This window comes from Hyperolius riggenbachi, chromosome 8 (genome assembly GCF_040937935.1).
Source record: "Hyperolius riggenbachi isolate aHypRig1 chromosome 8, aHypRig1.pri, whole genome shotgun sequence".
NCBI lineage: Eukaryota > Metazoa > Chordata > Amphibia > Anura > Hyperoliidae > Hyperolius > Hyperolius riggenbachi.
The window spans coordinates 70,659,729-70,683,794 of NC_090653.1; the positions used below are offsets into that span (position 1 = coordinate 70,659,729).

The following is a 24,066-nucleotide window of genomic DNA, read 5'->3' on the forward strand; positions in this document are numbered from 1 at the left end:
AAGAAGAGGTCAGTGCTATATAAATACACAATAATAATATGGTAGATCTTTAGACTATGACTCTAAGGACAGTCAGAAAAGGGGGATATACGAAAGAGGGGGATGCATAGCAGGAGGAGGGGATAACGAGGTAGTGGCACAAGACAGAGAGACTGGTCCCTGCTAATGTCCCAGCTGCAGCACAGTAATCATTCTCTCTACTCACCCTGCTGCTCTGCACATTCACTCACTGCAGGCTGTGTGTAGAGAGCGAGGAGACACATTGCCCACGGGATGGGAAAGGGGAGGGGTGCTACATTGAGTGCAGGAAGTTGTATAGTCCCCTGTTCTGCCTGAAAGCTTTTTTCACAAACGTTGCCCGAACTATAAAAAAGGTCGGTAAAAGAACACAGTGGCTGAGCACCACAGCGGCCCCCCTACTATGACTACACCCGGTGCTGTGAGCACCTGCAGCCTTGTGGTAGCTCCGCCACTGAATCCATGCTACTGTGCACCTACACAATACAGAGGCAGTCATACACGGAAAGGGAGCGAGGTCATGAAGAGGAAACAGGACCCGGCAAGCAGGGGAGGAGTCGATGACATTGGAAAGCCTCTAGAGCCTAGGTTCTCAACGTGTGGTACGTGTACCCCAGGGGGTACTTCTAATGGTTCCAGGGGGTACTCGGGCTTCATATACTTATCCAAGAAAAACAAATTTAGAGTTTTAGAAAATGATAAATATTATTTTAAACAACCCCAAATTAGTATTTTAGCTTATTAAAAGCAATAGTAAAGGCTTGGAAATGGTTTAGAACCAATTATAATGTACTACAATTAAATATATATTTGTCAAGGGGTACTTGTGATAATGTTTACTATGCTAGGGGGTACTTGGTGAGTACAGGGTTTTAAAAGGGGTTCACACCGATAAAATGTTGAGAAACACTGCTCTAGAGCATCCAGAGGCTTTCCCCCATTGAAGTAGGTATGTAACTTTCCTCTGTTAACCTTTCAGGTTTACTTTATCTACCACAAATCTAATAACTTGGTTGGTTGTTCATGAGACTCTCTCCTTGTTTGCAGTTCTCTCTGCAGCGGATTGGATAAATCACCTTCACAAAATATAAAAAGACTCACCAGCGGCATCCAGAGCCAGTCGCAGCTCCTGTACATCCATTGTCCCAGATCGGTCCTTATCGTGCTTTGTGAATATGTGCTAGATTTAGGAAGGCAATACATTTTTTAGTGTATAGCAATGGTGAACACATCCTTCTTGTAACTATAATGTATTTCCATTTCACACATTCCCTATCTCTACCACCAGATGGCAGCAGTGAGAGGCAAGAATTCAGCTGAATTAACATGAAGCTTCGACCCTCAGGGTCCTAACACTAAGGGCCTGTTTCCACTACACGCAGATTGGATGCAGAATGGATGCGAAAAAACTGACTCCAATGAATGCCTATGGGAAAATCTGCATCAGAAAAATCGTGTTTAGTGGAAACAGGCCCATAGGCATTCATTGGAGTCAGTTTTTCTGCATCCATTCTGCATCCAATCTGCGTGTAGTGGAAACAGGCCCTTAATCAGTGTCTCTCAGTTATAATTGAAAGGAAACTGATTTTCAAAGTAATGCCCATGTTTTCCTATGGCACCTTTCAGACTTAACACGTTTTAACTGAAATCTTCTTCTCAATGCACTGCTATGGAAGAAACGCGTACCAACGCGCACTAACGCACACCAACTGATTAAGTGTAAATAGGCCCTCAGTTACTGAAAATCATCATCACAAACGCACTGTGAGGGCTCATTCACACTAGAGGCGTTTTCAGGCTTTTTTCAAGAGCAGGCGATTTTTAAAATCGCTCACACAACGCTTGTGCAATGATTCTCAATGAGAGGGTTCAGATCTGCGCGTTTCATCTGCTGTGCGCTCCACAAAGCGCTGCCTGTATCATTTTTAGGGCGATTTTGCTCTAATGGAAAGTATAGGAAGAGCGCTAAATGCTCACAAAATCGCTTTATGCGGCAATTGCGTTTGCGGTTTTAAGAATAAATACATTGTATTAATTCTTTTCCTGGTCAAAGACTTTACTTCCTGACAGATGTCAGGAAGTCGGAAAGTGAAAAAATGAAATCGTTCTGCAAAAGCACTTTACATAAAATCGTACCGCCTAGTGGAGCGCCGGGAGGGGGGAAAATAAAAACACACAAAAAAAAAAATCTTAGATGTGAACAAGGCCTGATGCATGATTTTTTTTTTTTTTTTTTAATTTAGACGTAGCGTTTCAGTGCATTTTTTATGTGGTCACTTGTTTCTGTGCAACTGCAGATTTCTGGCAAATGATTAGTTAAAAAAAAAAACTAAAGGGAACCTGAACTGTCCTAAAATTTTTTTTCACTTACCTGGGGCTTCCCCAAGCCCCCTGCAGCCGCCCTGTGCCTGCACCGGACCTCAACAATTCTCCGTTCCCCCGCCGCTAGCTAGTTTCTTTTACGGATGACTAGGAGTCGGCCCCTGGCCACGTGCATCCTTGTACCCATTCCCATCAAGCGTGTCCTGTGCAGGCAAAGTAAGAGAAACCTCGTACTGTGCCTGCGCAGGACGCGCTCGACGACGGTAACGAGTACAAGGAGACGCGTGGACAGGAGCTGACTCTCAGTCGGGCCGAAAATGAAACTAGCTGGCGGCGGGGAACGGAGGATTGTTGAGGACCGGCGCAGGCACAGGGAGGCTGCAGGGGGCTTGGGGAAGCCCTAGGTAAGTGAAATTTTTTTTTAGGACAGTTAAGGTTCCCTTTAAGGCAAAACACTGCTGCGCTAACCTGCCAATGCTTCACTGTGACAATAGTTTCTATGGCTTTGCAATAATGAATACAGTTTTACCATGTTTTTGTGGGCACACTGCTGTATAATGTTAGTTAAATGAGGAAATTACAAGAAAGCACCACATTCGGAAGGTGATTTTCTTGCGCTCTTAGTAATAATAATAATATTAATAATAATCCTAACATTTGTATAGCGTTTACCTGAGAGCAAGAAAGAGATTAAAAAAAAGATCAATAGTTCATAGTTTTAGCTCTGGCATACTTCAATGCATGTGTCATTGAGCAGAGACAATGAAACAGTAAAAACTTAAAAACTAGATTTAAAAACAAAATGAAACTGTGGGATATCTTAACAAAGTCATGTTTAGGAGAAGGAGGATAGATACAATTGTTTATCAAATCAGTTTATTTTCACCTCGTGTTTCCATTTATAGACTACATGTCCTGGCATGCATTGCGGCGGCCGGGGACACGCAAATTCACTGCAGCTGCTTTGAACTGCTACATCTCTGGCGCACAAAGAAGCAACATGGAGGTGTGTGGACAGAAGTGGTGCTAGAATGCATTCCCCCTCCCCTGTAGGAAAGTAAATGCTTGCTTTCCCCTGAGAACACACTCCATTAACAAACATCTCTTAGGTAATTATATATCTGCATTTAATGAGAGCATTCCTTGCAGTGAAGGGCATCCACGGGTAAAATTACTAGGTAATTCCCAGGAGAGTTGATCCAGGGATTAATCTGACTGCCATCTGTAGACGGGAAAGAACTTTTCCCTTTTAGGGCCTGTTTCCGCTACACGCAGATTCTGCATGCAGAAAACTGACTCCAATGAATGTCTATGGGCCTGTTTCCACTGAACGCGATTTTTCTGATGCAGATTTCCCATAGGCATTCATTGGAGTCAGTTTTCTGCATGCCGAATCTGCGTGTAGTGGAAACAGGCCCTAATTAAGGCTTTTAAGGCCTTGTAAGGTTTTTTGCCTTTTCCTGGATCAGCTGGGCTAACTGGATATGTACGGGTTCAGGATGGTGTTATTTTGTTTGTTTTTTACTTTCCAATTGAACTTAATGGACGAATGGCTTTTTTCAACCAAACTATGTAACTATGTTACAATATACAGTACTTGTTACAAGGAATGCAATGAATGGGCAACAATGAATGGCTATGGTACAGATTGCACTCTCAAGGCCTCGTTCCCAGTGTACACGCTGCCGTGCGCATTTCAGCAGTGCGTATAGTGTGCGACACACAAGAATGGTAGAAGTGGTAGACAGTACTTCTAACGTTCCCATCATATGCGCTGTGCAGTAGTGCGATGAGCTATCGCACTGCTGGATGCATTTTTTGGGAATCACAGCGCTAACCCATCCACTGTAATGAATGAGATGAGCAGCACATAGCAGCACAGATGGCGTGCGATCGTACGCATTGCGTTCCCATCCCACAACCATCTGCGCTAATTGATGTGAACGAGGCCTCGAGTAAACAGCATTTCTTGAGTAGGAAGCCCAATAAATACAAGTTATAAACAGAAACATTTACAGAAAATAATTTGTTTTACATACAATGGGCTTGATTCACTAAGACAAATAGCATGCCTTATCTGAGTTAACATGCCTTATCAGAGATAACACGCCTTATCAAAGTTAACACACCTTATCAGAGTAGTGGTACAAACTTATGCCTGCTAACTGGCAATGATGAGAGCTCCACTCGTCCTGCCCTGAGCCCCTGCGGGTTCGTAGCGCTCGCTATGCTTCTCTGATAAGGCGTGTTAACGTTAATAAGGCATGTTGACTTTGATAAGGCGTGTTATCTTGGATAAGGCATGTTAACTCGGATAAGGCACGCCATTAGTCTTAGTGAATTAAGCCCATTATGTTCAATCATAATAGCATAAACAGGTTAATCATTACGGCTTAGTTCACAGTGCTCAGTTGTGTTATAGAATAATTCTGCATGTTAACTCACTGCCCATAAAGTTCTATGGGCCAGTTCACAGTACTGCATTGTACCTGATCACATTATTCTAACTAGCTGCATGCAGGCTTTGTCATAAAGTCTCCATTGCAGTTCACAGTCATTATAACGCATTATAACGCATGCGTTATGCAACTGACCACTGTGAACCTAGCCTGAAATCCAACAACTTTATTTAAAGAGAACCTACCTCCCACTCTTTAATCTTGCTCCACAGATGTTTGAATTCACTCAGCTGCAATTTCCCATTTCTATTAAACTGCAGATCATCATGTTAAGGTGAAAAAACAACCTATTTACGGTCATAAACATGGCATAAAAGAGAATTTTTGTTTTTTTATAGGAGAAACTACGTATAGTGTACTCTGGGTTCTATTAGGGCCCATTCACATTGGGGATCGCAAAACGCTAGAAACATCGCTAGCTTTTTGCAGAGTTTTTTTCAGATTTTTTTACTGGCCACTTCCGTGATTTTTAAGCAATCACGATTAGCAATTTTTTGACATTTGAACCATGAACGCTCTAAAAACGTGGAAAAGCGCTGGATGCACCGCATTTTCATTTTCCGCGAATCGCTTCGTAAATGATGGTGATTAGTAAATCCGTGGAAACCGCCTGAAAATCGCCCCAGTGCAAATGGGCCCTTACATCATGTCTCAGCGTCACTGCAAAGGACACTGCAGCTTATTTATTAGCAGTCATAAATAATGCCTAAAGGTGGCCACAAATGATACAATAAAATGATCCAATTTTTACAGCAATTCGATAAAAAAGATCGGATTTCCTGAAAAATCTTTTTTTTTTCATTCGAGCAAGAAATCCGATTGGATCTCTCATTTTTATTCAATAAAAGTCTATCGAGAATGGTGGATTTTTCTGATCAATTTTTATGAAAATTGAATGGTGTGCGGTAGATTGTCAATTTATTAATATATATATACCCAAGCAATTTTTTCAGAGTTTCTTCTGCACTCCTCTTCAGTGTATAAGCGCCGTACACCTATCACTATGCGACTCCCGACGTCACATGACATGCAGGGACAGGAGCTGTATGGTGATTGGCTGTACGGCACTTATACACTGAAGAAGAGTGTGGATCGTAGAGATGAGCGTAATGACCTAATTACGATTTCACGAAATTTCGCGTAATTAGTGTAATTACGATTATGGCCGTAAGTACATAATCGTAATGAAGAAGGATTTCGCGAAATTTCGCGTAAGCGTAATTTTCGCATTACAGTGGGTTCATGCCGTAATTTCGCATTAAACGCTACCGTAATTTCGCGTTAAACCGTAACGCTCCGTATAATATAAAAAAGCCGCCGACTTTAAGGGTTAATAGCAAAGTCCCCTTAAATGCTAAGAGCCTCAAATTTGGAGAATATATTAAGGAGATCAGGAGGAATAAGAGGAAAATTTTTTTTTCAAAAAGACCTTATAGTTTTTGAGAAAATCGATGTTAAAGTTTCAAAGTAAAAATGTATACATTTAAAAACCCGCCGACTTTAACGGTTAATAGCAAAGCCTGCTTAAAGTTTAGGAACACCAAATTCCTAGGGTATATTAAGGGGATCAGTGGGAATAAGAGGAAAAATTTTTTTTTCAAAAAGACCTTATAGTTTTTGAGAAAATCGATTTTTAAGTTTCAAGGGCGAAAATGTCTTTTAAATTCGGAAAATGTCAGTTTTTTTTGCACAGGTAACAATAGTGTATTATTTTCATAGATTCCCCCAAGTGGGAAGAGTTTTACTTACTTCGTTCTGAGTGTGGGAAATATAAAAAAAAAACGACGTGGGGTCCCCCCTCCCAGACCTCTTTAACCCCTTGTCCCCCATGCAGGCTGGGATAGCCAGAATGCGGAGCACCGGCCGCGTGGGGCTCCGCACCCTGACTATACCAGCCCGCATGGTCCATGGATTGGGGGGTCTCGGAAGGGGAGGGGCAGCCAAGCTTTCCCCTCCCCCTCCGAGCCCTTGTCCAATCCAAGGACAAGGGGCTCTTCTCCACCTCCGATGGGCGGTGGAGGTGGAGGCCGCGATTTCCTGGGGGGGAGGTTCATGGTGGAATCTGGGAGTCCCCTTTAAAAAGGGGTCCCCCAGATGCCCACCCCCCCTCCCAGGAGAAATGAGTATAGAGGTACTTGTACCCCTTACCCATTTCCTTTAAGAGTTAAAAGTAAATAAACACACAGACACTTAGAAAAAGTATTTTAATTGAACAAAAAACATAACCACGAAAAAAGTCCTTTAATATTCTTAATTAACCATTAATACTTACCTGTCCCTTTAAAAGCCAGTTCCCACGCAATATCCTCGGAAATATACTAAACAGTTACAATATAACAAAGTTATATAACAAGTCATATAACAAACTTTGTTACATTGTAACTACGCCGCACCCGACGCCGCTCAGCCGCCGCACCCGCACGCACCCGACAGAGCTCTGAGCTATATAGCTCAGAGCTCCCTAAGCATCTTTGTATTTGGGCTCCAAGGAGCCCCATTGGTCCTTAGCAGACCAATGGGGTTCCTTTAAATCAGAAGGAACCCCATTGGTCTGCTAAGGACCAATGGGGCTCCTTGGAGCCCAAATACAAAGATGCTTACAGAGCTCTGAGCTATATAGCTCAGAGCTCTGTCGGGTGCGTGCGGGACGCTAAGTCCCCGCCGGCTCCCGCTGTCCACCCCGCCCACATCTGTCACCCACATGTCACCCACATGTGGGTGACATGTGGGTGACATGTGGGAGAGGCGGGGAAGGCAGCGGGAGTCGGCTCCCGCTGTCCACCCCGCCCACATCTGTCACCCACATGTCACCCACATGTGGGTGACATGTGGGTGACATGTGGGAGAGGCGGGGAAGGCAGCGGGAGCCGGCGGGGACTTAGCGTCCCGCACGCACCCGACAGAGCTCTGAGCTATATAGCTCAGAGCTCTGTAAGCATCTTTGTATTTGGGCTCCAAGGAGCCCCATTGGTCCTTAGCAGACCAATGGGGTTCCTTCTGATTTAAAGGAACCCCATTGGTCTGCTAAGGACCAATGGGGCTCCTTGGAGCCCAAATACAAAGATGCTTAGGGAGCTCTGAGCTATATAGCTCAGAGCTCTGTCGGGTGCGTGCGGGTGCGGCGGCTGAGCGGCGAGTGGCGTCGGGTGCGGCGTAGTTACAATGTAACAAAGTTGTTACATTGTAATAACTTTGTTATATTGTAACTGTTTAGTATATTTCCGAGGATATTGCGTGGGAACTGGCTTTTAAAGGGACAGGTAAGTATTAATGGTTAATTAAGAATATTAAAGGACTTTTTTCGTGGTTATGTTTTTTGTTCAATTAAAATACTTTTTCTAAGTGTCTGTGTGTTTATTTACTTTTAACTCTTAAAGGAAATGGGTAAGGGGTACAAGTACCTCTATACTCATTTCTCCTGGGAGGGGGGGTGGGCATCTGGGGGACCCCTTTTTAAAGGGGACTCCCAGATTCCACCATGAACCTCCCCCCCAGGAAATCGCGGCCTCCACCTCCACCGCCCATCGGAGGTGGAGAAGAGCCCCTTGTCCTTGGATTGGACAAGGGCTCGGAGGGGGAGGGGAAAGCTTGGCTGCCCCTCCCCTTCCGAGACCCCCCCAATCCATGGACCATGCGGGCTGGTATAGTCAGGGTGCGGAGCCCCACGCGGCCGGTGCTCCGCATTCTGGCTATCCCAGCCTGCATGGGGGACAAGGGGTTAAAGAGGTCTGGGAGGGGGGACCCCACGTCGTTTTTTTTTTTATATTTCCCACACTCAGAACGAAGTAAGTAAAACTCTTCCCACTTGGGGGAATCTATGAAAATAATACACTATTGTTACCTGTGCAAAAAAAACTGACATTTTCCGAATTTAAAAGACATTTTCGCCCTTGAAACTTAAAAATCGATTTTCTCAAAAACTATAAGGTCTTTTTGAAAAATTTTTTTTTCCTCTTATTCCCACTGATCCCCTTAATATACCCTGGGAATTTGGTGTTCCTAAACTTTAAGCAGGCTTTGCTATTAACCGTTAAAGTCGGCGGGTTTTTAAATGTTTACATTTTTCCTTTGAAACTTTAACATCGATTTTCTCAAAAACTATAAGGTCTTTTTGAAAAAAATTTTTTTCCTCTTATTCCTCCTGATCTCCTTAATATATTCTCCAAATTTGAGGCTCTTAGCATTTAAGGGGGCTTTGCTATTAACCCTTAAAGTCGGCGGCTTTTTTAGATTATACGGAGCGTTACGGTTTAACGCGAAATTACGGTAGCGTTTAATGCGAAATTACGGCATGAACGAAACGCGAAATTTCGCATTGAAAATTACGCTTACGGTATTTTCAATTACGATTTTAATGGCAATTACGCTACCGCAATTTCGCATCGTAATCGCGAATTTCGCATGCGTAATTATAGTAATGCGAAATTTCGAAAATTTCAGCTCAACTCTATGTGGATGATCTAATTTGCTGCAAGATGCAGGTAATTTATGATGATCACCATGTGATCTGGGACCAAAGGGGCACCATGCTATCATTTTTGCACTTGGGGGGGTGCTATTAAGTCTAGTTACGCCCCTACTGCTTAGCTAATAAAAGCTATCCCATCATTCCTGTATTCTCCTGCCTTCACTGATGGCTCACACAGTGCAACACTCTGCTATCCAGGATACATCTGAGACTTTCACAAGCTGCATACAGGTTTCTATGGCGAAGCCGTCTGTCTTCAGGTGCGTGTCTGTAATAAAATTGTTGGGTAGACGTTATTGCTACTATAAATAAAACACCTGGAAATTTGCTCTCTTTTGTTTGCACTAATCACCACTATACTGCCTTTTTTATCCTCCAAACATTTTCATTGTTAGTAAAGGTGGTTAGGAAACTATACCACTACTCACACTATTTTTGTATTTATAGTGTACCCGAGGTGACATGTGACATGATGAAATAAACATATCTATGTGTACAGTGCCAAACATATTAATAACTAGGCTGTCTTTCCTTTTCTGCCTGAAAGAGGTAACCTTCAGGCATGCAAGTGACCGTTTCCATCTTGTTGGACAAGGACCCTTGTCGGACTATATCATAACCCTAACAGATAAGGAATAACAGGCATAAAACTCTTTCCTAGCAAAGAAGAGCTTCTGCATGCAGGGGGTAGATAAAAAAAATGTCAATAGTTAATGAATTTTAGCTTTAGGACACTTCATAGACTGCTATTGAGCAGAGATAATACAACATTAAATCTACTTCGTAAAGGGTTAGACATAATATAAAACCATGGGATATCTTAAAAAGTATTTTTAGGAGTAGGAGGATAGATACAATTGTGTATCTCATCAGTTTATTTTCACCTCTGATTCACTTTAATGCAACCCCTCCATAGGGACACCCACAGTCATGTGACTCAGTATGGATTTACAAAACTGGCTGCTGCAAGAATAGTGTGCAGTCTCCAGCTAGTGGCCAGCACTGACTACTCAGCACAGAGACTCTCTCAGCTGCAGAGAAAACAGGACTGAGGGCAGGGTCAGGTAATCAACACTGCTTACACGATAAGATGTGATGATGGTGGGGATGGGGAGGAGTATTGACAGCAAGCAGAGACCTAGTCTGTTGTCTGTTCAATACAATTACACTGCACAATCTCCAAAATATGCATTAAAAAGATGGGAGGCCACACCCTTTAAATGTGACACAGTAAAGTCAGCTGCATACCTCTCAACATTTTGAGATAACAAAGAGGGACTTCTTTCAGGGTCCATTCACACTGAATCAGTTGTGTCCATTATAACTGAATGGATAACTAATTAGCAAGGTAATGTACATGTTTCCTGATGGCTCAGTTCACATTAGTTGCATTTTAACTGAAGCTTTTTCACAATGCACTGCTGTGGAACTGATCAGTTAAAAACGCATCCGTATTTCAGCGTTCAGTATGAATAGGCCCTAAGACATGCCCCTGACACACCCCTTCTACACCCCTAATCAGGCACAACATAAAGAAATAATAGACCAAATAAGTAATTTTATAATTCAAACCATGATGGTTCTTTGATCATCATATTTTCTACATATTAACATTTGAAAATGAGAAATATATGCATATAAAAGACAAGAAAAAAAGTCAATTAAATACATTTTTCAGTATAACAATACAGATATTTATATACATCTTTACATCAGTCCTGAAAGAGGGACACATGTGGAAGAAAGAGGGAGAGAGGGACTGGGTTCCAAAAGAGGGACTGTCCCCTCCAAAAGAGGGACTCTGAGTTTATAATTCCATGTTCTCCCAGACTCTAATAAAGGTGGCCATACATCAGGCGACTTGGCGGCCGATTGACCATCCAATTCGATTATTATAATCGAACTGGATGAAAATCATTGCCGACAAGTGTATGCCCGAGCGACAATGCGACCAATTTTGGGACAGAAATTTGTCGCACATGCTGTAAGATGTCGGGCCAAAGTTGCTTGGTCGGGTGCGCGGAGGTACGGCTGCGATTTCCGGAATGAGCGACGAGATGACGAAACTCCCGCCGCTGCAATGTATAAATGTGCCCACCGTGTGCATTTATACGTTACCTGTCCTGTTGCAGCCTCTGTGCGGTGTCCCGTAACCTACGGGGCAGCTACCCGTACACACTACTGTACTGGCACCTAACATCAGATGTTATGCACCGACGTCAGACGCTAGGCGCCAGTAGTGTGCACGAATAGCCCCCGGCAATTACGGGACGCCGCACGGAGGCTGCAACAGGACAGGGAACGTATAAATGCACACACGGGGGGGAGGGTTGGGGGCACGTTTATACATTCGGGGGCAGCGGAGGGACGGACGCGGCGGGCTCAGACAATTTCCCTGATGATTTCATGCTGAAATATTTATTTATTTTATTTATTTATTTATTGTACTTATAAAGCGCCAACATATTACGCAGCGCTGAAATAGAACGGGAATCAGCCTATAGTATATGGGCAGAATCGACAAGAGAAAAATTTATCTCTAATCAGATTCGATTAGAGATAAATTTGTCTCTTTGTCGATTCTGCCCATAATCGTCAGGTGTATGGCCACCTTAAGATTTCATTTTTGTCATTAGTGGTTGCAGCTTACTTGCACAGCAGGGAGGAGGTAGGGATAGTAAATAGCAGTGTATATTTAATTAAGGGGTGTGTCAGCACACACAGACTCACAGAACACAAGTTCTGTGCTTTATGAGTCAGTAACAACATTAAAGCGGATCCGAGATCAAAAACTAAATATAACAAGTGACTTGTCTATATATCTTATCTAAAGTTTAGATAGTTTACACAGCAAATCTATCTTCAAACAGCTTCAACAGTATATTAATATTTTTTCCTGTGATACAATGGGAGCAGACATGTTTTCTGCTTGTCACTATTACACAATTACACACACAGGCAAGCTTATCTGTATCTAGGCATGCTAATCTGCATATTCTGTGAAAACTCCACTCTTATCTCCTCCATTACACAGGCAACTGATCTGTATCTGCACTGCAGCTCTCAGATTGTGAAAACTCTGCCTCTGAAATCTATAGCTAGTAACATCTTTTTCACCTGCCCAGACTGAAATCCCACAATCCCTTGCAAGCGCCAAGGCACTCTGGAGAAGATGTGGGTGTGGCTTGTTTAGTTTAAAGGAAATTAGGGTATTACAACAAAACAAAACAAGTATTTGGCTTGAGGAATGCCCTATAAACTATATGTAAGGAACACAATTATGCAAGGAGTAAAAGTTCATCTCGGATACCTTTTTAGCTGATACACAGAAAATAAAACTGTGGAGTTCTAAAGAAGTCATTTTTCAGGAGTAGGAGGATAGATAATACATTTTATCTAATCAATTTATATTCACCTTGGGCTTACTTTAAATTATTAAACAGCTGGCAAAGTTGTGGAGGTGGCTGTCCACTGTTTAATTGACCAAAATTAATAATATACTTATGATATAATATGCCAAGTTCAATGAATCAGAGTAAAGTTTACTGGTGAAACAAAATATAATCAGCTGCTGCTGTTAATGACAGTTTTCCATTTGTCTTATTAAATAAAGTTGATTATGGAATGGATCTGTGCTGGTTTTTACGTTTAAGCCACTATTAGATCTAATTTGAAGTTTTGAGCATCCATTGAGCCAACTTTGCTGCCACTTACGTTTGGATGTTGTCTGTACTAAGATCCTCTGTAAGTCCTCTGGGCTAATCTCTTGGTCCTGGAAATCAAAAACCGTTCAATGCAGAAATGTAGCTGTACTATATTGTATTTGTTCTCAATAACATAGCATGATCTGCATTTACACCCCACTAAAATATATGAGCAGTGTGTCATCGTATGCGAGCAGGACCTCAAGGTAACCTAGAAGGGCATATGGAGCTCCCAGCTTAAAAGAAAATACAGCTTCCCCGTCCGATTTGGAACTATCGCACCCAGCGCCCAACAATTTACTATGCTTCATTTAATGTTCTCAGTCAGCAAGGGAGCATATGCAACAACCTAAACAACCTGAGACATGACATGCTGCAGCTCAACACAATAGCACACTGGCTGGCTGCGAGTCTGTGACAAACAAACTGCTCACCCTCAGCCAGTCGGTCGTCCTCCATTCCTCCACAGTCAAGACAGCAGCGCCACCTCCTCCCTTCAGCTGTGCAAGTCAAATGAGACACTGCTGCTCTCCTGCCTCCCCCCTCCTCACCCACTGTCAGACTCCTCACACAACACAACAAGCTGCTTTTCCCCAGTGATGACCTCTTTACCTAGTTCACTCTCCCCTCACTTCTCTTACTACTCTGACTGCATGCGGTTAGTGTAAACACACAGTGCAAACATGCCGCCCCTCTAATCTCTGCGTCCTGATGCAAGTGTTTCTCCTTGCTTCATGAGAGAACCAGCCTTGGCTTTTAGTCTAATTAAACCTTTACCCATACTTGAGAATTGGATTGAAGTGCACTCCCATTATAAACTGAAATCTAAACCAAAAATAAAGTTTGTCTCCTAAAATGACATTAAAACAAAATCACTGTTAATACCTGGCCTGGGTCATATCTTTCTGAATATGTTTAGCGCTCATCAATTAAAGTCTCTTTAACATCCGTTTATCTACTCCACATCACTTCTGTTCCTCATTGCTAGTGGCATTACGGTAGCACTGGGATCCTTCACCACCAACACCCTTTTGTGAACAAACTCACCGGACATGTTCACAAAAGGGTGTTGTTGGTGGAGGATCCCAGTGCTACCTTAAAGGATACCCGAAGTGACATGTGACATGAGATAGGCATGTGTATGTACAGTGCCTAGCAGTGGCGTAGCTAAGGAGCTATGGTCCCCCGGTGCAAGTTTTACATGGGGCCCCCCCAAGCACAAAATACATAACAATTGATATGGTGTACCAATACCTGCCAAAAACAACCACAGTATCAGAGATGCAAGAAATGAATGGGGAACAGTGTGTTAAGGATTACTACTATGCAAAGTATCTATAGAAGTGATTATTATGAGCACAGGACCAATAGAGAGCTAATACTGTGATAGAGGGTGGATCCTTCGGGACCCCTCTGGCCCAAGGGCCCCGATGCGGTCGCTACCTTTGAACCCCCCATTGCTATGCCACTGGTGCCTAACACACAAATAACTATGCTGTGTTCCTTTTTTTCTTTCTCTGCCTGTAAGTGGCTGACTCAGTCCTGACTCAGACAGGAAGTGACTACAGTGTGTCCCTCACTGATAAGAAATTCCCCTTTTTAGCTCTTTTTTGCTCTCAGGAGCCATTTTCTGCTAGGAAAGTGTTTTCTAGTTGGAATTACTTATCAGTAAGGGTCACACTGTAGTCACTTCCTGTCTAAATCAGGACTGAGTCAGCCACTTACATACCTGATATTTAACTCTTTCAGGCAGATAAAGAAAACAAGGAACACAGCCTAGTTATTTGTGTGCTAGGCACTGTACATACACATGTCTATCTCATCATGTCACATGTCACTTCGGGTAACCTTTAATGCCACTAGCAATGAGGAACAGGAGAAGTGATGTGGAGTAGATAAACGGATGTTAAAGAGACTTTAATTGATGAGCGCTAAACATATTCAGAAAGAACTTATATAGGTTTTTCCAAACCTGGTTGGAGCGCACTCACATAGGATTTTAGAATGTTTTAATGTGGAAGCTGTGGTTATTGCGCTTTGATATTGTATAATATATCTGGGTCATATACTGAAATCTCAGCGCAGATGGAGAATTACAATACCCACGCTGAGAGAGTCACCCGCCACCAGCAGAGCAAAAGTGCCAGGGATGATTGTACAGTTACCTCCAATCACTCCAGCCACTAGGACTTCTTTTTACTCAGCTGTTGTCTACAGCTTGCCATACATCTATAGATTTGGCGATCCGATTCAATGATCATCGAATTGGCTGAAAATCGGTGCCGCCAAAAACATGCCTGATCGACGATGCAACCAATTTTGAAATTGGTTGCATGCATCGATTGGACATGCTGAGAAGTTTCGGGCCGACATGCTCAATCGGGTGCACGGCAGTAACGGTGTGCAATAATCGCGAACAATGTCTGCTATGGAAACACCCATCCACTGCCCCCCCCTAATGTACATGTAACCCCCCCTTCCCGGTCCCCCTGCATTAATAGCATTAATACTTACCCTGCCTGGTGTCTGCCACCGTGTCTGGATTGCTCTTCTGGATTCGAGTCCCACGTGGTTGCTGGCACATTCCTCCCGTGCAGTATGCTGGCAAGCATGCAGGGTGCAAATGCACAAAAGGAGTCTGGACACAGCGACGGACATCGGGCATGTAAAGTATTAATGCAGAAGCATGAGGGGAGGATACATGTACATCAAGGAAGATAGCACATACACTTTTACCTTGCATCAGTTTAGTGCAGTCAGCACAGTGGAGCACAATGGCTACTACTGGTAACTGCACTTTGCAAACCACCCATTGTTTATATAAAGAAATCCTATTGTTTCATGATGTTTCTTACATATCCAGAAAGGCGCGAGAAGTGTCTGCTGAGTTCTTCCATCGTCATCTGGAGTTCACTTTCCTGGAGAGGAGGATAACACACGTGTGAGATTACCAGACTACGGGGACAAATACAGGATCTTCTCAAAAAATTAGCATATTGTGATAAAGTTCATTATTTTCTGTAATGTACTGATAAACATTAGACTTTAATATATTTTAGATTCATTACACACAACTGAAGTAGTTCAAGCCTTTTTATTGTTTTAATATTGATGATTTTGGCATACAGCTCATGAAAACCCAAAATTCCTATCTCAAAAAATTAGCATATTTCATCCGACCAATAAAAGAAAAGTGTTTTTGAAACAAAAAAAGTCAACCTTCAAATAATTATGTTCAGTTATGCCCTCTATACTTGGTCGGGAATCCTTTTGCAGAAATGACTGCTTCAATGCGGCGTGGCATGGAGGCAATCAGCCTGTGGCACTGCTCAGGTGTTATGGAGGCCCAGGATGCTTCGATAGCGGCCTTAAGCTCATCCAGAGTGTTGGGTCTTGCGTCTCTCAACTTTCTCTTCACAATATCCCACAGATTCTCTATGGGGTTCAGGTCAGGAGAGTTGGCAGGCCAATTGAGCACAGTAATACCATGGTCAGTAAACCATTTACCAGTGGTTTTGGCACTGTGAGCAGGTGCCAGGTCGTGCTGAAAAATGAAATCTTCATCTCCATAAAGCTTTTCAGCAGATGGAAGCATGAACCCACCTTTGAACCAGAAACAGCGGCAGAGGCGCTTGACCTGGGCTACAGAGAAGCAGCACTAGACTGTTGCTCAGTGGTCCAAAGTACTTTTTTCGGATGAAAGCAACTTTTACATGTCATTCGGAAATCAAGGTGCCAGAGTCTGAAGGAAGACTGGGGAGAGGGAAATGCCAAAATGCCTGAAGTCCAGTGTCAAGTACCCACAGTCAGTGATGGTCTGGGGTGCCATGTCAGCTGCTGGTGTTGGTCCACTGTGTTTTATCAAGGGCAGGGTCAATGCAGCTAGCTATCAGGAGATTTTGGAGCACTTCATGCTTCCATCTGCTGAAAAGCGTTATGAAGATGAAGATTTCATTTTTCAGCACGACCTGGCACCTGCTCACAGTGCCTAAACCACTGGTAAATGGTTTACTGACCATGGTATTACTGTGCTCAATTGGCCTGCCAACTCTGCTGACCTGAACCCCATAGAGAATCCGTGGGATATTGTGAAGAGAAAGTTGAGAGACGCAAGACTCAACACTCTGGATGAGCTTAAAGCCAATGGGTACCGGATTAAAAAAGAAAAAGTCAGATACTCACCTAAGGAGAGGGAAGGCTCGGTCCTAATGAGCCTTCCCTCTCCTCTCCCGGTGCCCTCGGTGCTGCGCTGGCTCCCCCGTTCGCGTCCGCCACCGCAGGGACTTCGGAGGTCTTCGGGAGCACTCGGGCTTCCGAAGACGGGCCGCTCCATACTACGTACGCGCGAGTGCGTCATAGAGGGTGCTCGCGCATGTGTAGTATGGAGCGGCCGCGTCATCGGGAGCCCGAGTGCTCCCGAAGGCTTCCGAAAGCTCCCGAAGGCAAGCGGAAGTGGCAGTATTTGACCGAACTGGTCAAATACTGCCACGGGGGATCCTGCGCGGGACCGGGCACTGGGAGAGGAGGGGGAAGGCTCATTAGGACCGAGCCTTCCCTCTCCTTAGGTGAGTATCTGACTTTTTCTTTTTTAATCCGGTAAACATTCACTTTAAAGGACCGCTATCGCGAAAAAAGTAGGCAGTTAAAAAATGTGACAGATGACAGGTTTTGGGCCAGTCCATCTTTTTAAGGGGGATTCTCAGGGCTTTCTTTGTCTTCAACAGCATTTCCTGAACAGCAGTTTACCTGCCAAAATACAAGATACCAGCCGGCCTCCCTAATCACTTGCACACTATTATGTCAGTTAGATTTTGCAACTGTTGTTCAGGAAATGCTGTTGAAAACAAAGAAAGCCCTGAGAATCCCCCTTAAAAAGATGGACTGGCCCAAAACCTGTCATCGGTCACATTTTTTAACTGCCTACTTTTCGCGAAAGAACCCCTTTAAGGCCGCTATCGAAGCATCCTGGGCCTCCATAACACCTGAGCAGTGCCACAGGCTGATTTCCCGCGGGTAAACACACCGCCGGCCGCTCGCCCGGAGATCAATGAACGGGAAAATACATTCCCGTTCGTTGATCTAAGCCCCGCAATGATCCGCTGCTTTTCCGCTAAGCAGCGCGATCATTGTGAAAAAAAAACAACTTACCCAGCCTCCTAGTACTTCCTCCAAGCGTCCGGAAGGACGCTTAGAGGTCGCATAAAACAAAAAGTTACTGTTGCCATCTTGTGGCCAAATAGTAAAACTACACCCTAAACATTTTTCACATACAAATGAATTAGTTATACACAAAAAATTAACTCATTACCTCCTACACTCCCCATTTTTTTTTTATTCTTGTAATTAAATTTTTTTTTAAAAATGTACAATTAAAAATAATACATAAATAGTTACCTTAGGGACTGAACTTTTTAAATATTTATGTCAGGAGGGTACAACACTGTTACTTTATAAACTATGGGCTTGTAATTAGGGATGGACGCAAAACTGAAAAAAATGCACCTTTATTTCCAAATAAAATATTGGCGCCAAACATTGTGATAGGGACATAATTTAAACGGTTTTATAACCGGGACAATAGGGCAAATAAATTTCATGGGTTTTAATTACAGTAGCATGCATTATTTAAAAACTATAATGGCCGAAAACTGAAAAATAATTAATTTTTTCCCACATTTTTCCTATTTTCCCATTAAAACACATTTAGAATAAAATAATTCTTGGCATAATGTCCCACCTGAAGAAAGCCTAATTGGTGGTGGAAAAAACAAGATATAGTTCATTTCATTGTGATAAGTAATGATAAAGTTATAGACGAATGAATGGAAGGAGCGCTGAAAGGTGAAAATTGCTTTGGTGCTCAGGGGGTAAAACCCCTCAGTGGTGAAGTGGTTAAGGGGAAACTTCAGCCTAAACAAACATGCTTTCATTAGGTTACATAAGTTATGTTAATTAAAATAGATAGGTAATGTAATTTCTTACCCACCCCTATTTTAAAAGAACAGGCAAATGTTTGTGATTTTGTGGGAGCAGCCATCTTTTTGGTTGAAGGCGGTGACAGGGAGCATGAGACACAGTTGCAACTGTCCTGTGTCCTGATCACCCCTCCCAGCTGCACGTGCTAGGCTTCAAATCTCAAATTCAAAAAAATTTAACAAACAACATTTTACGCCAAAACAGCAGAACGAGAACAACATCATCAGAAATCCCATCATGCTTTGCACAGCATCAGGGGAAAAATGCCCGGCAGTTTTTTACTGTGCAGCTAAAAATAAGGCTTGGGTAAGAAAAGCAAAGTTCTGATGCCGTGAAACTGTTAAAGAAACACCAAGCCTTTTCAGTGCTGCTGAGTAGATTTTTAGTCTGGAGGTTCACTTTAACTACCTCTGTGGATTTCCACAAAACGTGCACTGTTGCTGTGCCTTGAGGACAGGGTTGGGGAACACTGGTATATGGCCTTCCCATTCCGTCATGCAGTAAAGCTGTTTGCCCAACTCTTCTTTGGAACTACTCTTGTTCTTAAGTAGTTCAGAGGATGGGTGCTTCAGTACAGCATGTGCACAGGTCCGGATAGCGATTCACTTGTTTTCAGAACTATTCAGAGACACCAGTAGTTGCAAAGAGTTGTTCGAACCAGCAGGCCAAACAGCTTTACCAGCGATTGGTAGTATCATCTGCTTATTGGCCATATTACTATCCTATCTCCCTTGAAACCAAAGATGTTTTTTTTCTGCATGAAAGCACTGTATAGCAAGCACTGGAAGTAATCATGCTACAATGTGTTGCTGAAATCCAGTACAGGCAGAGCTATACGGTTCAGAAAGCACAGCACTCTGCTATTAAGAATCAGTGTTGCTGTCACACAGAATCGCTTCTCCTCTTTTTGCTCAGCCTCAGCTTTAGTACTGATAGACTTGTAAACAACCTAGATAGCTAGAGAAGCACAGGTGGAAGTGGTATTGCCCCTTCCTGATTTCTTATTCTTTTGCATGTTTGTCACACTTAAATGTTTCTGCTCATCAAAAACCGTTAACTATTAGTCAAAGATAACATACTTGAACACAAAATGCAGTTTTAAATGATGGTTTTTATTATTTAGTGAGAAAAAAAACTCAAAATCTACATGGCCCTGTGTGAAAAAGTGATTGCCCCCCTTGTTAAAAAATAACTTAACTGTGGTTTATCACACCTGAGTTCAATTTCTGTAGTCACCCCCAGGACTGATTACTACCACACCTGTTTCAATCAAGAAATCACTTAAATAGGAGCTATCTGACACAAAGTAGACCGAAAGCACCTCAAAAGCTAGACACCATGCCAAGATCCAAAGAAATTCAGGAACAAATGAAAACAAAAGTACTGTAATTGAGATCTATCAGTCTGGTAATGGTTATAAAGCCATTTCTAAAGCTTTGGGACTCCAGCGAACCACAGTGAAAGCCATTATCCACAAATGGTAAAAACACGGAACAGTGATGAACCGTCCCAGGAGTGGCCGGCCGACCAAAATTACTCCAAGAGCGCAGAGAAAACTCATCCGAGAGGCCACAAAAGACCCCAGGACAACATCTAAAGAACTGCAGGCCTCACTTGCCTCAATTGAGGTCAGTGTTCACGACTCCACCATAGTTCACGACTCCACCATAAGAAAGAGACTGGGCAAAAACGGCCTGCATGGCAGATATCCAAGGCGCAAACCACTTTTAAGCAAAAAGAACATTAAGGCTCGCCTCAATTTTGCTAAAAAAACATCTCAATGATTGCCAAGACTGTATGGCAAAATACCTTGTGGACTGGCGAGACAAAAGTTGAACTTTTTGGAAGGTACGTGTCCCGTTTACATCTGGCGTAGAAGTAACACAGCATTTCAGCAAAAGAACATCATACCAACAGTAAAATATGGTGGTGGTAGTGTGATGGTCTGGGGTTGTTTTGCTGCTTCAGGACCTGGAAGGCTTGCTGTGATAGATGGAACCATGAATTCTACTGTCTACCAAAAAATCCTGAAGGAGAATGTCCGCCATCTGTTCGTCAACTCAAGCTGAAGCGATCTTGGGTGCTGCAGCAGGACAATGACCCAAAACAAACCAGCAAATCCACCTCTGAATGGCTGAAGAAAAACAAAATGAAGACTTTGGAGTGGCCTAGTCAAAGTCTTGACCTGAATCCTATTGAGATGTTGTGGCATGACCTTAAAAAGGCGGTTCATGCTAGAAAACCCTCAAATAAAGCTGAATTACAACAATTCTGCAAAGATGAGTGGGCCAAAATTCCTCCAGAGCGGTGTAAAAGACTTGTTGCAAGTTATCGCAAACGCTTGATTGCAGTTATTGCTGCTAAGGGTGGCCCAACCAATTATTAGGTTCAGGGGGCAATTTCTTTTTCACACAGGACCATGTAGGTTTTGAGGTTTTTTTTCTCACTAAATAATAAAAACCATCATTTAAAACTGCATTTTGTGTTCAGTTATGTTATCTTTGACTAATAGTTAACGGTTTTTGATGAGCAGAAACATTTAAGTGTGACAAACATGCAAAAGAATAAGAAATCAGGAAGGGGGCAAATAGTTTTTCACACCAATATATATATATATATATATACTAAACTAGCAGTGGTGTGATCAATTTTAGATCAAACTCCTCCTGGAATCTGGTCCAGTATCAAATGCTACAAGCCAGCAGACAAGAGGAGTGACCGACACATTGAAGACATACCTGAAACACTTTCTCCTCTGCTCGGATCTCATAGTCAACCTCCCTGCAAAGTAAGAAGAAGAGGTCATTGAGAACACTGATGTGGTTTACACAGATGCCAAAAAGCTGAGAAGCCAGTGCGACCACAGGGGTGCCCAGAGCTGTAAGGGGGACCCAACTACTACGTCGCTCCCTCTGATAAAGCGGTTCATCCTTCAGATTAGGTGTTTTGTGGCTACACTTGTCATGGGTGTGAAGATTGTGATTGCCACCCTTGTTGTATGACCCTTGTGATATGAGCCCCCAAGGCTGTGAGGGTCACCAAGAGGAGGCAAGGAAAAGGGTGTGAACATTGGCGGGGGGGGGCATCAAAGGTTTGCTGGCGGCCCTATGATTTGTAGTTACGCTCCTGCTCAGAACCTATGAAAAACTCCCATACACATTCCTTAACCGCCTCAAATTAAACTCACTATGAAAACTTAACAAAAAATTAAGTTTCAAGAAACGACCATACTTTTAAATATTTTGATTCCACCCTGTACTATTCCTGCAGCACAGCTATTGGGAAGGTTTGAGACTTTACCTTCTGCACTCACCGCCCCATGGACACAGGACTACCCTTCCCATGATCCCTAGCAGTGAATGTAAGATTTTAAGGAGGCACTAGACACCAATCAAGGCAAGGTTTGGCTGAGCAGTGCCACTAGGAACAGAGCCAGATTTACAGCTCAGGAGCCTGCAGACACAGGTGTTCTGGTGCTCTAAACTCCGTCCCTCAAACTCAGGCCACACCCACATATTAGGTAGACATCCCTCCTTCCTTATTTGGTAACCTCATTAATCTAGGTAGTAGATGTGCCTCCCACCCCAAGTACAGGGAGCCAGTTGTGCCCCCACCCCAGTATTAAGTAGCTCCCCAATGGGTAGGGGGACACTTGGGGTGGGAAGCCACCTCTCCTACATAAGGCGCCTGTAGGTTCATGCCTACAATGCCTTATGGTAATTCCAGCCCTGACTAGGAGGATTATATAAAGTAATAATAATCTATCCATTGCCTTGCTTATTAAATTGAATAAGAACCCAGTCCTGTCCCAACAATTCATGTAATTTGTCTATAGAGAGGAAAGGATCAGATGTAGGAACAACACAAGGGGGTGGATTCATGTAACTGTGGTAATATTACCCTGCACACAACGCACAGGAACATTACTTTTGCCAACGCCAGCAAGAACCACAAGATACCTATTAACCTCCTTAGCGGTAACCCCGTGCTGGACACGGGGTAAGCCGCCGTGGAGGATTCCTCAGGTCCTGCTTGGCCGATTTGCATAATTTTGCTAGCTGCTTGTTTGTTGCGATCGCCACCGCCCGCCACCGATGCGCCGCTATCTGCCGCGATACAAGCCCCCCCCTGCATACCCCTTGCGCAGCCTGGCCAATCGCCGCCATGCTGCGCTACGGCGTGGATCGGGATTCCCTGTGACGTCGGCGACGTCGATGACGTCACTCAGTTCATCGCCATAGCGACGGGGAAAGCCCTCAAGGAAATCCCATTCAGAACGGGTTTTACTTATGGGCAAGCGGCGCCGGCGGCGATTGGTAAATACGGGGGGACGTCGCAGGGAGGGGAGAAGCATGTAGCTAACGCTAGGCTAGCTACATGCTAAAAAAAAAGTGAAAAAAAAACCTCCCGCGGCCGTGCAGCCGCATTTATCATACCGCCAGGGAGGTTAATGTTAGATAGTTGGTAACATTACACTTAGGTATGAGCGTTACCATAGTAATGATTGCGCTACTCGAGTACCACATGAGTCATGCTAATAGTGCAACATACGGTACTTAATATTGCCGTGTGTGCATGGTAATATTACCGCGGTTACGTGATTCAACCCCATGAAGAGATGAACTGTAATGGTGCAGCGTGGAGATTTGTCTTACGTCAGCGTGTGATGCGTCTCTGTGAAGACCCTCAGGGTGAAGGAGGACTCTTCATGAGGCATGAAGGTGGTAGGAATGATCAGATACTGTCCAGGAGGCAGATTGTAGCGACCCGTGACGTCTCGTGCGGCTATATATGGAGTCAGAACCATGGGGATGAGACCGGAAACTGCTGACGCCCTCTGTGACACCAGCTTCATGTGGCTGAACTGAGAGAAACAACAGGAACAGAATTACATACAGACAATGCTGACACAGTGGTCCTCATTTACTAAGACTTCTCCAGCAATCTCTAAGCATCTCCAGTGGGGAAATGATCCATCAAAATAGGGCTGGATAACTGAACAAATGTCTATTACATAGTTCAGATTGGCTACTTTTTCCTGATCAAAATCTGGTAAAAGGAACCCGAGGTGTGAGACTTCGGAAGCCGCCATATTTATTTTCTTGTAAACAATACCAGT

General features: G+C 43.5%; 1 protein-coding gene across 12 annotated transcripts in view; it reads right to left on the reverse strand.

Annotated features, from left to right (window-relative positions):
• The window catches only part of LOC137528903 (calpain-1 catalytic subunit-like), a 266,591-nt gene that overhangs the window by 10,648 nt on the left and 231,877 nt on the right, over window positions 1-24,066 (reverse strand). For all 12 annotated transcript variants that reach the window (XM_068250661.1, XM_068250660.1, XM_068250659.1 and 9 more), the window contains 7 exons: window positions 23,603-23,811; window positions 21,686-21,728; window positions 15,827-15,889; window positions 12,982-13,039; window positions 9,471-9,535; window positions 4,985-5,053; window positions 1,120-1,198 (listed from right to left, as the gene is read on the reverse strand). In XM_068250661.1, coding sequence (XP_068106762.1) covers window positions 1,120-1,198; window positions 4,985-5,053; window positions 9,471-9,535; window positions 12,982-13,039; window positions 15,827-15,889; window positions 21,686-21,728; window positions 23,603-23,811 — 586 coding nt within the window. The remainder of the gene's footprint in view (window positions 1-1,119; window positions 1,199-4,984; window positions 5,054-9,470; window positions 9,536-12,981; window positions 13,040-15,826; window positions 15,890-21,685; window positions 21,729-23,602; window positions 23,812-24,066) is intronic.